This window comes from Castor canadensis, chromosome 3 (assembly GCF_047511655.1).
Source record: "Castor canadensis chromosome 3, mCasCan1.hap1v2, whole genome shotgun sequence".
Taxonomy (NCBI): Eukaryota; Metazoa; Chordata; class Mammalia; order Rodentia; family Castoridae; genus Castor; species Castor canadensis.
In genome coordinates this window covers 103647791-103663469 of record NC_133388.1, presented here as the reverse complement: position 1 = coordinate 103663469, position 15679 = coordinate 103647791, and the positions used below count along the sequence as shown (strand labels likewise).

The 15679-nt window shown below is 38.0% G+C and overlaps 1 protein-coding gene and 1 non-coding gene across 9 annotated transcripts in view; both read left to right on the top strand.

Annotated features, from left to right (window-relative positions):
• The window catches only part of Spidr (scaffold protein involved in DNA repair), a 388190-nt gene that overhangs the window by 244150 nt on the left and 128361 nt on the right, over positions 1–15679 (top strand). For 7 of the 8 annotated variants that reach the window (XM_074068500.1, XM_074068499.1, XM_020157004.2 and 4 more), the window contains 2 exons: positions 1604–1799; positions 3309–3559. The exons of the other annotated variant lie outside the window; for it this stretch is intronic. In XM_074068500.1, coding sequence (XP_073924601.1) covers positions 1604–1799; positions 3309–3559 — 447 coding nt within the window. The remainder of the gene's footprint in view (positions 1–1603; positions 1800–3308; positions 3560–15679) is intronic. 8 annotated transcript variants of the gene reach the window in all.
• Positions 3947–4049, top strand: LOC141422036 (U6 spliceosomal RNA). The gene has a single exon (XR_012446703.1). It is a non-coding gene; the product is annotated as a U6 spliceosomal RNA (small nuclear RNA).

Genomic DNA, 15679 nt, shown 5'->3' with positions numbered 1-15679 from the left:
GTTGAGATGGGGTCTCGTTAACTTTTTTGCCTGGACTAGCCTCAATTCAAACCTCAAAAATCTCCACCTCCCTAGTAGTTGGGATTACAGGTGTGAGCCACTGCACCCAGCTTACTTCTCTTATTTTACATGGCATTTTTAATTTTGTTCTTTGATAGTGTGTAGATTTTTGATTTTTGTATGTTGTGGTTCCTGAAAACTTTATTACACCTTAGAGTTACTTTCATATTCCTCTGGGTTTTGTGTATGTGTATGTGTGTGCTGGAGGGAATTTTTTTTACATAAGCAGTTATGTCATGTTTTATTGTTTCTTTCCTTTTCATGCCTTAGTTTACTGGCTAGAACTTCTGGTGCTATATTGAATAAACTTGAGGAGTGCGAATTCCTTGTCTCTTCCCATCTCAGGTGGAAAGCATTCATTCTTTCTCCATGAATTATGTTAGGTATATAATTTTTGTAGGTATCAAGTTGTGAATATTTTCTATTTGTAGTTTTCTGAAGTTTTCATTATCAATAGGTGTTTGTCTAGAATAGAATAGTTATCATCAAAAGATTTTTCTACCTCACTAAGCTAGCTCCTTCTTTTGTCCTTTGGTTAGAGAAAGTGAGCTTTTCCTGGAGCTTTTTTTTTTTTTCTTTTTGCACCCATTGCTGTTTCCAGTTTGCCTGCTTCTTCAGTTCCAAGTCTGGGATACAAAAGAGGCACACAGAAATCCCAGGAACTTACTGCTGTGTTGTACCTTGGGTCTTCAGGTCTCTAGCTCCTACTTGCCTTCTCTCTACCTTTCATTGTCATCTTATGTTTACTTTATGTACAATGCTGGATATTTTAGTTGCAATTAATGTTAGGAATCAGCATCTAGCTCTTCCCCTAATCCAAAGTCCTAAGTTTTTCCTGTTAATAATAGCTCTTCTTTTGAGGAATGGACATTAGATTAAAATGTTTTATTGCATTGGACTTCTGGGGGGAGCCTGGAGAGTTTTGTGTGGTATATTCCCAGCTGCTTTTTCTAGGTCAATGTTAGGGATTTATTTCAATTACTATGGTTACTTTGACAGCAATGCTTCTTCAGCATTTAATGTCATGTTCTTAGATTAGAGCTGCTGAACTATCTTAAGAGTTTATTTGTAAATAATATTTAATTCTTTGTTTGAGGAGTTCTTTGTGTCTGTTGATGATTTTTGCTCATTCTATATGTCTGAATTTCTTCCTGAACAGTCTTTAAGTCTGAACTGAAAGAACTTAGCCTGAGGATGTAAATAATCATCTTCCACTCCTAACTTAGGGATTTCACTGGGAAAGTAAAGTCAGAACTACTGACAGTCATACTTGAATGTTATGGGATGCTGTCACTCTGGGCTGGCAATTGTTAGGAATATCTATCATTTTGTGAGCTGGCCTGACCTTAGGTGTCCAATATCAGAGGTGGCTGTCATTCTTTGGGCTGGGCTGGTCTTAGATATCAATATTAGGAGTGGCTGTCACTCTGGTTTTTAGCTGTGTATAGCTAGTGTGTCATTGCTCTTTGCATTTGTGTTTTATCAAAAACATAAGGAGAATCCACTTTGCAAACAAACAGCTGAATATCTTTGTCTTTTCCAGGCAAAAACTTATTATCCCAAATGGAAGTTGCCCTGTTATCCTGAATACTCATTTTTGTCAAAAAGTAGATGCCAAAGAAGCTTCAGAAATAGTTCATGAAGTGTACTGTCGGCACACACCCCTTCAAAGAAGAAACATCACTTTGACCCAGATGTTTCAAATTAAGGATTTTACAAATAATTTACCTGAAAGCCAGGTAAAGTCTCATTGGCTTATTAGTTTTATGCTTGTAATAACATTGGTGACCAGATTTGAAAGGATTTAGGTATAAGTGAAGATGTTTATCTTTTGTCCCTCTCCAAATGTATACAATAGAACATTTTACTGTTGTTATAGATGAGTATATGATAGCTCAGGTAGCATGTAGTCATTTACTTTTTGCAGTGTTTCCTCTTTCTAATTAGGTATTTTTTAGTTATTCTAATTTATTAAAGTATATGAAAGTATTTTCTCTGTTCTCATCTTATAAATAAGAATTTTAAACTGTTATTTGTTTTTAAAACCTTTTTCTTTTCTATAATGTCTGCATCCCTCAAGATAGAAACAGCTGCATAAATTTGAGGTTATACACTGGAAATTAATTTTTGCAGTTTTTTTTTAAGCCTGAGCCATGTTATCTGCCAAAATGAATTTGGGAAACCACTAAAATTCACTAGCAGTAGTCATGATATGTGCTTAGGGACATTCAACTCTGGGAGTCATATACTCCCAGTATACTAGCCTCAAACTTGATGGGTTACAGGAATCACCAGAAAACACAGTACTGAGACTCACAAATTGATGGAGGAAAAATAAGAAAGAAAAATGGACAACTTTCACCTTGTTTTGTACCACATAATCAAGCAAAAATTTCCCATTGACTGTTAAAAGAAATGTCTGCCAAGAAGGAGTAATCTATGCATTACTACTCGGGCCCTAATCTATAAATTAGACAGTACTCCAATCAATTTAATGGTAACATTTGAATATGTCTCAAAGTACATTTTAAACAGCTGCATGATGTGAATCTGCCGAGCTATGTTTTTCACTGAGCAGAGTGGTTAAGAGCATAGAATTTGGAACCAGGAGCCCAGGTATACATCCTGCCTCAGCTGTCTTACCCTGGTGACTTTGGGCAGTCTTTTTGTGTCCTAACTTTACCTATAAAATGGGGGATAATGATATGGTCTGCCGTGTTGGCTCATTGTGCATCCACATGCACGATATTATATGTAAAGAACAAAGGCTGGAAAACAGGAAGCACTTCAAAAGTGTCCCCTTATGGTTGTTGATTTTTATTATATACAGTTGTTGGGAGATTATGTGAGCATGCAAAATACTTAACCTAGTCCATTCTATATACAAGCTCACAAAGTAGTATTTTTTTAAACACTACTGATTCTTTTATTTCAGTTTGTTCCTCTTGGTCAAACAGAGAAAGGAAAACATTTAATTATCATGAGGTATTTAATAGCAGAATGTCCACCATGTGATCCCATTGGTAGGAAATATTCTGTCATATGATGCTCTGGCCCACCTTTCCCTCCTTACCAGTGCTAGTTACCCAGTGGATGTAGAAGCCTACACGGCATATCTCTTTGTATTTATCTTCATCATTCAGAGCAGTACAGATCTGTTAGGGAAATGCTTACCATTGTCATTATTTGGTAGGTAATATAATGTTATAAGTCAGACTGAAACAACGCCCTTTTTGTGTCTTGGCCAGGTTATATGTACTAGTCTGGCCACCACAGGCCCAGGCTGGACTCACAGGCACAAAGAGGCAAGGCAGCACCTTGCAGCTGGTTCTCCCCTGGGGGATTCTCTCCTGGATATGGTGGGAAACCAAGGAGCTGCCCCATGCTCTGGAGTGAGGGTACGAGTGGTGGTGCAGAGAGTTTACTTCCTTCCTGGCAGAGATGGCACCAGGGGTCATCAGGGGAGCAGCTTGGAGCATACAGACCTACCTGGAGCTCGGTGAGTGGCAAAACATACACATGGGTGGGAAAGTCACTCAGAGAGATTAAGCAAGGGGGTTCTTCCGGAGAAATTTCTAAGCTGTACTCACCTTGTATACATGTTGTTTTTGTGTATCAGTTTCTCCCATGGACATATGGTATGACAAAGGATTTTATCTACTTATTTATTTATGTAAAAAGTCCTATTAAAAATTAAACTTGTTGCATTTACTTTTACTTTCAATGACTCATGTTATTGGAAGTAGTACAAATATAAGAAATGTTGATTAAAAAACAAGGACATGTGGTTACCATCCCTTGAAAAGGCCATCCAGTATTAGATGTCTTAAAACCTGAATAAGTGATGACAACTAGAAAATGTGTGGCTGTCAGAGACATTGCATTAGTGCTTACTTCAGTAGCACATATACTAAAATTGGAACTATACTGAGAAAATTATTATGGCCTCTGCATAAGAATGGCATGCAAATTCATGAAGTCATATTTTTTATGACTGAGCATGGCTCAAGTGGTAGAGCACTTGCCTAGCAAGCACAAGGCCCTGAGTTCCATCCCCAGTAATGCCCCAAAAAAGTACATTTGCAATGCCTAATGGATGCTCGGCCATGATTTAAATGTTGTATATCTTTGTTATCCAATGTAGTCACCTCTGACCACATGTAGTTATTATGCACTTAAAATATTCTCGTGTGACTGAATTTAAAAATTTAAAGTTTTATTTCATTTTAATTAACTCTAAAGCTAGTGGCTGCGTTGGCAACCAGTGATCCAAAGTACTTCACTGAGAGGTATGGTGGGAATGATGTTTTCATTTCTACTCAGATTTGAGCCCTTCCTGGTTTTGTTTTCTTAAACAGCTATAGACACAACATTGACCAAAGAGATTTTTTTCATTTATGTCCAAGCTTTAGCATAACCTTTTGAGGTTATCTTTCTAGTGATGTTGAATTACCTTCAAAGCCATAAGACAGATTTGCAGAAAAGAAATTAAAAATATATGTGTAGCATCATCGGACAATCATTTTTTCTACCTACTGTTAATGAGAGTACACATGAACAATCATCTGGTTCTTATGGTACCTTCTGATGCCAGTCAGAACAAACAAAAGTACTTTTATGTTAATTATGAATCATCTTCAAGTGGATGGTACTTTGTTTGAAAGGACTATGAATTTCCAAAAGTTTCTTTGAGGGCCATAGTTCAAGAACATTTCTATTGGAATTATAGAGAGAAGTTATTTTTCTTTGGTTTGGAATATGTTTGTGCACAATCCATTAAATCTTATGGCTTATATTTCTGGCTCAGTCTTGTATCCTTGTATTTAAATCTGTGGTAAATTTTTTTAAATCCAAGACAATTCTAGATTTAACGTAGGTTGTTATTTTCCATGTAACATATGTATTGTTCAGCTTTGTAGAAGCTAATATTAGTAATCTTGTTAACAAGGATACTGCTAAAACTTTCCTAATTCATCACACAGATCACATACAACTAGGACACTTAGATAGCGGGGTCTTAGTCACCATGAAAAGTGACTATCTTAATAATAATCACAATGTATGTCTTGAAGGCTGTCAATCCAGGTCCTTCAAGGTGCTTGTTTTTGCTATTGAACAAAGAAAATTCAAAGCTAAAGTCTGGTGAATTGTTGCCAGTGTTTGGCATTGCCGGTGCTTTGGATTTGTATCTGTGAACACAGGCTGTGACATATCAAATAAGACTATGTAGAATTGAAAGAAGGCCAAGCACAGAACTTGAAAAACAATAAAGTAGCATTCAGTTATTCATATATAATGAATATGCTTGCTGTGTATTGCATTCATTACAGCACATATGAGATAGGGAACATTATTCCCATTTCACAGATAAGAAAATAGCTTCAGAGATGTTCTCACTTGTTGATGGTTGCATATGTGGGCAAAAAAAAAAAAAATAATGAAATATAAAGTCTCCAAATGGCAAGGTGGATGATAGCGTGAGAGTCAAACAATAATAATTTAGAACCAAGCTATATTTGATTTAAGACTGAGCTAGCAGATAGGTTGTCTTAGGGCAGCTGGAGAATTGCCTCACTCTGCAACAGTTGGTTGGACTGCATAGAAAAACAGACTTTTTAACAGAAGGCCATAGCATTTAACTTTGGATCTGAAGATAGGGCTGCTTAATGACTTTTGAGTATCAGAAGGTTAGTTAATATTATTACTATCTTCTATTTATAAAAAATATCATTTGCTGTGCTAATAATCAGACCCTGCCATTTATAAATCATATTACTTCACCCACTATTATTTCTTTGAGCATATGTGTGTATGTGTATGAATGTGTGTTTTATATACATATATGTGCCTGCCTTAAAGACACATTTTAGCATTATGATTATTAATGTAGAAATTTTTAATATATACATGTACCACATGTAAAATAGGTATTATTATTAGAATATGTAAACATGTAGCCTGGAAAATTCTTTTTTTCTGCTTATGATTTCTACCGTAGCTTCCTCATTATAGATGAATTTTTGGGATGCCCTGTGGGACACATCTGGGCTGGTGTTTGAAACATGCCTTAGTGCAACAGACACCAAAGAAGGACAACTGTTCTTTATCCCAAATATCTTCTGCTATCAGTGAGCTTAGAGACATGCTTGATCACTATGTATTTTGGATCAGTCTTTTCTATGAGATGCCAGAAATTACTGTGTCAAAAAAAGAGATCTGTAGAAAAAGAAGTGTTTGAGTGTCCTAGTGGACTCTTTTGCCATAATTGTTTCCTTTTCCCCACCCAGACCATGTCTGATGGTTCTTGATGAAAGCCCTCAGCAGTTTTCTTTCTAACTTTACTTAGCACCTCAGCCATAGGTGTCATCTTGGTCTGTTCCCAGCACTTTGGCAGTATCTGTTTTTCTTAGATCAGTAAGCCCTTGTCCTCTTGATGGCTGTCAGTCTAATTGGTGCCAAGTTTGAAATTAAAGGAAATTTATTTAGTCCTGTTCAGGGTCAGACACATTTGGTTAAGAGGCTCATGTCCTCTGAGCTATGAAAAATGATCATAAATATACTTTATAGTTAAAAAATAGAATAGGTAAGATCCTCTCATTCATTGTTTTTCTGTTTATTTAACTCAATGCTACTCATGAAAGCATTTCTGTGAAGTTTCTCAAAGTATGTAGGTCAGAGTAACCAACACTAACTTAAGTTTTATAAATCACTAAAATAAAAGGTAATAAAAAGCCAATGCAGAGGATACTCCTTGATCACCATGGTAAGCAATCTGTTCAGAGTCCAAACATAGCTTTTCCTAGATCCACTGCATGTTGAATGATTATTAAATAAATGCTGACTAATAAAACTGTAGGGTTTTTTTTTTCTTTTCTTTTTTAACCCCTGCAATGCTGCAAATGAAATCTTAGGCCTCACACATGCTAGGCAAGTACTCTGCACTGACCTATGCCCCTAGCCTTAACCATAGGCTTAAAAAAAAAAGTAATACTACTCTTGAAGTATTCCTAAGAACACTGTCACCATGCATTACCATTCTTCCCCTAATTTAGAGTGGAAACTAAGGCAAAGAAAGAATAATGGAGTTCTTTAGTGACTTCCAGTGTCCTGGCAAAGCAGGAATAGACATATTACCTCATTCCAAGCCCATGGTGATTCCCATCAGATATCACTTTCCTTTTTCCCATCCTAAAATGTTCCGTTCCTTTCTCCATGAGCTATTTACCTTAGGGGCCAACAGGTTAATTTTATCCTTAGAGATACAGTCTTTCTTGCCTCTCTTTGCAGACGTATTTTAGAAAGGGAGAATTAACTTTTGTAAGAGCATTTAATTTGCAGAACTTGTGAAATAGTCATATCTTCAGACAAAAAAAAGCCACAAGGAATACCTTCCTGTTTAAGAGTAATCTTGCATTTATGGAAGAGCTGAATGCTCATTTTCCTCTCTTTATCTCTTGATGTTTTATTCTCATTTTTTGTCTTTTGACCTTTTCTTAATTCTGTCCTGTATCATTTCCATCTTTTCACTAAATGAAAAAAAATTAGAAAATTACAAAAAAAAAAAAGTCCGCCACGCCATGTGGCGTGGTTAATAAAACCTCCTGTTTATGGAGCATCATCTCATGGAGGATCCAAAACAAATGATTAAAATTATGCATTTGTATTTTTCAAGTTGTGGTTAAGTGTCTTAGTCAGAATAAAATAGGATGCAATGGATCAAGAACAGAGTTTAGTTTAGAAAATTAAGAATGAGTATTCTAAAGTAGTATTAAGTTTGACAGCTATGAAAGATAATTAGGTGTTAGGTAAAGTAGAGGAACGAAAATTGCACACAGAAAGGAGAATGCTTTTTGAAGGTTTCTAGGCAGGAGCGAGAAGTAAGGATAGCCAAGATACATGGGCCAACAAGAAAACCCCGATAGGCAATGCCACAGCCTCACAGGCCATATTTAAGGGCTGTAGAATTTGTTGTGGCTGCTCCAAAACTCAACAATAAGGTTTTCCAGTAGGAAAGATAGTGTCTTCCAGGTAAAAAATGGTTAGGGGAGGGCAGGGGGTGTGGCTCAGTGGTAAAGCACCTATCTAACAAGCATGATGCCCTGAGTGCAAACCCCAGTACTGCAAAAAAAAAAAAAAAAAAAAAAAAGTAAAAGATGGAAGGAAGATGGCCATGTGGAGGAGAGCCCTTGTGGAAACAGTGAGCCCAGGAAATGGGCATTGCAGTTGTCCAGGGTGAATGGCAGAGTCCTGAGTCTCATGTGGACCCATTGGGATAGAGCAAAGTTCATACTGTAGATGTGAGTGATGAATTGGTAACAGCTCGGTGGGTATGGGGAATCACAAAGAAGGAAATGTAACAGTGATCCTGAACTTGAATTACAAGGTGGAATGATAGGCCACTTACTGGAGAGAGAAAAACCAAAGTAAGAACAGGTTTTGGAGGGAAGCCTGAGAATTCATTTGGGGGAGGGGCTGATTGGTTAGATTCTTATGAGATAGCCAACCAGAGATGTCTGGTGGGAAAGTTGGCCACCCAAATCTTATATTCAGAGAAGGATTTTATATTGGAGATACATATTTGGGGATTCTCACCCTACACCTACTCAGTCTGTATGTTTTTATGCACATTCATTTATTAGTTGACTTCAGGAGATTCTGTTTTTTCATGGTGATAAGCTCCAGTCTCACTAGTGGCCATGGAGTGGAAGGCAAATCCCCACACCTTCACCAGCAGCCAGCACTCCTTGTCCCAGGCTGTGCCTCCCACCTCTGCTTCCTGCATATCCTTCCAGCAGTATCCTGTCACAGCCAGTGTCTAAAGTCGGGGCAATGAAGAGCACTTTAAAGAAAAAGTGTAAGAGCAAAAGACAGAAGAAGTGCTAATAACAAGCTCTAAGGTCCTCTTGCCTAGGAGAACAGATACAAGAAAGGCCAGTGATGCAAGAGGAAAACCCAAGGATTTGTGGGGTACAGGGTGAGTGTTCAGAGTGTGGGAATGTGCTAAAAGAGAGACTAATAAATCCATCACTTGCTCAATACAATACCTGCCATAATACCAACCATCTTGAGGTTAAGGCAGGAGGATTAAGAGTTCAAGGCCAGTCTGGGCCAAATACCGAGTTTGAGGCCAGCCTAGGCTACATAAGGAGACCCCGACTCAAAAAGTCTGGAGTTGGGGGTGTGGCTCAGTAGAAGAACACTTGCTTAGCATGTGTAAAGCCCTAGGTTAGACCCCAGCTCTGCAAGAAGGGAAAAAAGAAAGAAAGAAAATACTCACTGACACCCTGTGCTCTGGATTTGGTGAGTTCCTGAGCATCTTTGTGAACAGGAGGTAAAGGGGATGGTGAGGGTAGAAGCTAACTCTGTATGGAGGGGGGAAGAGGGACAGGCTTTGACAGAAAATCTTTTAGGTCAGAAGGGAATGAAAATATCCAAATTTAAATATAACAACACCACAGTGAGGGCATTCTGACTTATTTCCAAACAATACATATAGCTACCATGTTTCTTGTAAAAATACATTGACACAGAGGCAGGCTGTTTAATGGGGAAAAAAAGAGGCAGGGGCCTGCAATCAGATCGGTCTGGATGTAATGCTAACTAGCACTACTTAGCAGGAAGACATGAGGCAAATTATGTTTCCTTATCTGTAAGATTAGAATTATAATGCTTACCATAATTCAGGTTTATTGTGAGATTATGTATGTAAAGTGTTTAGGGTATTGCTCTGTGAAGAATACTTCACTAGTTCTTTAAACACAAGCACAGATACTTAAAATTGTATGACACTGATTAAAAACATTGTTATAATAATAGAAACCTAAAATAAGCAGAGAAAAAGACATCAAGTCCATTCGTCAGTGCTGGGGCATCTTGGCTGTTTCCATAACTTGGCTATTGTGAATAGTGCCGCAATAAACATGGATGTGCAGGTGCCTCTGGAGTAACAGTCTTTTGGGTATATCCCCAAGAGTGGTATTGCTGGATCAGGTGGTAGATCGATGTCCAGCTTTTTAAGTAGCCTCCTACACAATGGAATTTTATGCAGCCATGAAGAAGAACGAAATGTTACCATTCGCTGGTAAATGGATGGAATTGGAGAACTTCATTTTGAGTGAGGTTAGCCTGGCTCAAAAAACCAAAAATCGTATGTTCTCCCTCATATGTGGACATTAGATCAAGGGCAAACACAACAAGGGGATTGGACTATGAGCACATGATAAAAGCGAGAGCACACAAGGGAGGGGTGAGGATAGGTAAGACACCTAAAAAACTAGCTAGCATTTGTTGCCCTTAACGCAGAGCAACTAAAACAGATACCTTAAAGCAACTGAGGCCAATAGGAAAAGGGGAACAGATACTAGAGAAAAGGTTAGATCAAAAAGAATTAACCTAGAAGGTAACACCCACACACAGGAAATCAATGTGAGTCAATGCCCTGTATAGCTATCCTTATCTCAACCAGCAAAAACCCTTGTTCCTTCCTATTATTGCTTATACTCTCTCTACAACAAAATTAGAAATAAGGGCAAAATAGTTTCTGCTGGGTATTGGGGGGGGAGAGGGAGGGGGTGGAGTGGGTGGTAAGGGAGGGGGTGGGGGCATGGGGGAGAAATGAACCAAGCCTTGTATGCACGTATGAATAATAAAAGAAAAATGAAAAAAAAAAAAGACATCAAGTTACTAATCAGCCTTCAATGTTAGTATTGAGCCCTAGGGAAGTTGATTTTTACTTCTGTGCTTTTGGCCTTCTTACCCTCCCACCCCAACTCCTGCCGTTCCCATCAACCAGGAATGGATACCATTTACTTTAGAAGGTAAACATCTGCACAAATACGTGAATTGTGACCACCTTTGATGTAAACATGTTGCAGAAAACTGCCCTAATGTGGGTTTAATATTGGGTGGTACTGGTAATAATGGATGGTAGATTTTTGTCCTTGTCCAGAGCATTAAAAAAAAAGAAAGGGGATCCCAGCCTCTTGATGGTGAAAATGGCCCATTATTAAAGTGGATTGAGGAGCATTAACTAATAGATAGTATATGTGATAACAAGGGGCATTGGCCTTGATATGTGTTTTGGCTGTGGAGAAAGACTCCTAATGTCAAGTTCTCTGGATTTCTTTTGGAAAGAAGGCAGTTAGCCAAGGCATTAGGTACTCACAGCCACATCCCCTGGTGACTACAAGCTCTTCTCCTTACTTGTGAGCCTTTACTTTTCTCCTATCAAATGGCTGGGTGATATGCTGAATTTCCGTCTCCTTTCTGTGTGTTGAGGTAAGGTGGAATGGCACTCCTTCTCTGGAACAGTGTCACGTTCCTGCCCATAGTTAAAAGCTCAAAGGGAAGATGAGCCTCCCTTATCAACAGCACACAGGACCATCTCATTTGTTCTCTTGTGTACCACCACAGACTGCCAGAGTATGTGAAATGATTTTCAGTGATCTCTGTAGTGTCACATTTTTAGAAGGTGGTTGTTACCATTTTATTTCTTTATTTACAAAGTTTCTTTGCTGCTTCATGTTGTAGAAACATTGTAATTACCCCCTTAAAATAATTTGAGTGTTTTTATTGTGGTATGAAAGCTCTATAACAATGAGGTATCCCTTTTTGTATATCCTAACGATGAATGCCATCACCCAGCTGTTTTTTCTTACCTGTGCTCATTCAATAAATTTGAATCATCTCTTAATCATTAGTTCTGTATTCATCGGTTATAAATAAACCTTTTAATTTCAGTTGTCTATTGCTTCTCTAAAATAGTTCTTGGTGGCCCTGATGATACTCATGGTCATTTGGTCATCCTATGTTATCTCAACCCCATCTTTGCCAATTTCCTGTTCCATTTCTGACCTACAATGAAGGGTGAAACAGTATCAGAGGCCATGGAATTACAGAGCTTGTATTTATTGTTCTTTTTTGTATAAACAAAGATAGCTAGAAATTGGAACTGGACTGATGGGCAGCTAAGAGAATCTGTTTTATCCCTCCCCCCTTTCTAAGAGCTTTAATATATCAAACTCACATGTCATAAAATTCATTTATTTAAAGTACACACCTTAGTGGGTTTTATTACATTTATAGTTATACAGTCATACCCATTATCTAATATTGGAACATTTTTGTGCACTCAAAAAGAAGCTCCATACCAGTTGACTGCCAAGTTCCCATTCTTCCCAACCCCTGACAACCACTGATATACCACTTTTTATTTCTACAGATTTGTCTATTCTGGACATTTCATACAAATGAAATCATTCAATATACAGTCTTCTGTGACTGGTTTCTTTCACTTAGCATAATGCTTTCAGAGTTTATTCATTTTGTGACATGTATCAGTACATCATTTGGCTGAATTTTGTAGATGTATATATTTTGTGTGTTTATTAGTTGATGCACCTTTGGGTTGTTTCCACTTTTTGATTACTGTGGAATAGTGCTGTTGTATACATTTGTGTACAAGCTTTTTGTGCAGATGTGCTTTCAGCTCTCTTGGGTACATACGTAGGAATAGAATTGCTGGGTTATGTGGCAAATCTATATTTAGTTCTTTGAGAAAATGCCAGATTGTTTTTACAGTGTGCACCATTTCACATTCCCACTAGCAATGTTTGAGGGTTCTAATTTTCCCTTTTCTCAACAATACTTTTTATTGTCTGTCTTTTTGATTATAGCCATCCAGTAGTTGTAAAGTGGTATCTCATTGCTGTTTTCATTTGCATTTCCCTGTTGATTTCTGTTTTTAGGCCTATTAGCTATTTATATATCTTTCTTGGAGAAAAGTCTTTTAAGTCCTTTGCTAATTTTTTAATTGGATTACTTTTATTTTTGAGTTGTAAGAGTTCTTTATATCATGTCTCATATATATGATTTGCAGATTGTTTTCATGTTCTGTGTGTTTTTTCACTTCTTAATGGTGACTTTTTTAAGCACAAAGGTTTATACATCCAATTTATCTTTTTGTTGTTGTTGTTTATGGTTTTGGTATTGTATTTAAGAAACCACTGCCTAATTCAGGATTATGGGAGCTTTGATGTTTTCTCTGAGAGTTTTTTAGCTTTTGCTCTTGCATGTAGGTCTATGATCCATTTTTAGTTCATTTGTGTGTGTGCACCAATATTTGTAGTCTAGACCTCCCTGTAGATAAGAATTGTTTAGTAGTAGCAAAAGTAGTATTTATTATTGCATTTTCTGTAAATACTGTTTACTGTATATGCCCCCAAATGTGTTTCAGTTAAATATATCTTTTGACATTTATTGCAGTTTGCATTGTATTATGTCCTATGTACATATCATTTCTTCTCTGTTGATACAGAAAACTTATCCATTTTTCTACCATTTGTGTCTTTTAATGTTTTTATCCTTTTATTGGTTTGATTGAAGTTGTAAATGTTTCAGACTAGAGCCAGAGGTATAGATCATTTGAAAGCAGTTTGTATATGTTCTTTAAATACTGTATCATACCAACCTATATCACTTGACAAGCTCTTATTTTAGCTACATACCTTGAGTAACATCCTCACTGAGCTAAAACGGCAATGAAAACTCATGTTCTATTCCCATATGTTATGCTAGTGATAGACTTAAAGGAAACAATGAAAAAGGATAGTAACAGCCTAGTGATATGAGTACAGAGAATTACAAACAGAATAAGATAGCAAGAATAATTTTCCAGAATCATACCCAGATATGGTATGTGCAACCTTAATAAGTTTTCATCCTACCCTGTCCAGGGTGATTTTCCAGCACCTGTTAGATGTCATGATCAAGAATAAATTCAAGATAGGCCTATATAAAAGGCATGGAAGTTTTCCTTCTCCATTCTTGACCTCTTTCCTCTGGAAACTCTTGCTCTTCAAAGAGGCTGGAGACTTATCCCATTCCTTTGCCTGCAGCTGCTCTCTGTAGTAGCACTGTGGTCACACTAGAACTTTCCTTTAAGTCAGATTGCAGTTCTGGAATGTGTTTTGCTGGAGATAACAGCATGAAGAGTAGCCATGGAAGACACACTGCCTGACAGAGTGCAGGAGTGGCCAAACGCAAGTACACAGTGTCACGTGCCTCTGTGGCTAACAAACATAGACCGGGTGAGATCAAGTCTGACCTGACTTCACTTCCTGCCTCAAACAAGCTGCTACACCTTGCTGTCCCTCTCCCTCCCTGTTTACCTCTGCCAAGTGATCTACCCTTCCCTGTCTCCCAGCTTCTCCTAGACTCAGATCACTTGGTACAGTCACCTGGCAATCTTAGTAGCCTCACCCTTTGCTTATGTCTTGGCTCTCCAGTTGTAAGTGGCTTAAGCCAGATCAGCTCCATCTCCACAGAAAACTGAAGCAAACAGATCCTCCCAAGCAATTCTTTGGATGAGCACCTTCCTTCCCAAGAGAGAGACTATGGTAAATGAAGAAACTTCGTTTCTTCCTGACTTTTTGGCCTAGCAGTCACATTAAAAAGGTTCTAAACCTTCACATTTAATTGCAAAAGAGAATGACAGATGCAAGGAAATCTAGACAAGTCCATCCATGCCTTTTATACAGAACCACCTTAAACTCATTCTTAATTATATAGTAAGACTAATGACCAGCTATTACACATTGTACTGATAGCAGGCCTGCACCTTTAAAATAAACTTATATGTATTTTTCTGTACTTCTCTCATTTAGCCATTGGAAGGTAAGCCCTCTGGGGTCAGGGACTATATGACTCATCTTGTTTTGATACAGAACAGTGAACACAATGGATACTTAATACATACGTGCTGGTAGGGAAAAATAGTGACCGAGTAAGCAGCTGAAGAGGTGGGATGAGACTGTGTGCTCCCCCTTCTTTTCTCAGAAGTAACTAGGAAAAGCCATTGAGGTGGGAAATGACAAGAAAGCTCTGGTTTAGGACAAAGGTGAAATCTAGTCCATTCTAGTCAGATAGTGGGTGAGACCCTTGGAACCAGGGTCCTTGGAGAGTACTTAGTTAATGAAAAGGAACAAAGAGGAGGAATTCTAAGGGAAGTGACAAGGAAGGAACTAGGCCAGCTCATGAATGAGAATGTTTACAAAGGGGAAAAAAGAAGTTCAGTTGGTGATTTTAAAACATGTACAATTAAGGTAGAATTAAGAAAGCTCAGCAAAAAATTGATTAACCAAAGGTAGGTCAATAAAGCATTAAAATATAACATTTTACATTGAATGAAGTTGAATTACCTGAGAGAAGAAGGAACCCATGGTTAGAATTAAATGTGGGAAAAAAAAAAAAAAGAAGAAGAAGAAGGACTTAGCCTCAAGGAGCAGCTGGCAGGCAGACTTTTCCAGGTGTTGAGTTAGTCTGTCACATAGCAGTGTGAGGACCTCAGGCATGGATCCCAGCCTACCACTTGGTTTGCCTTAAGCACTTTGACCATCCTTCCTCTCTGTGTTGTGGAATTTCAATGCAGGCATTGGAAGCTTATGAGGAAGAGAAGGTAAGGGAATGGGAAGGAGGAGAGTAGGGAAAGGGAAAGGGAAGGGAGGGGAAAGGGGAAGGGAAGATGAACCAATCTGGTTTCCTTGGTCAGGAGTGGGAAGAAAAGCAGATGAGTGTCAACATCTCATGTATGTCTGTCACTTCAGTAGACCTTTTGAAAACT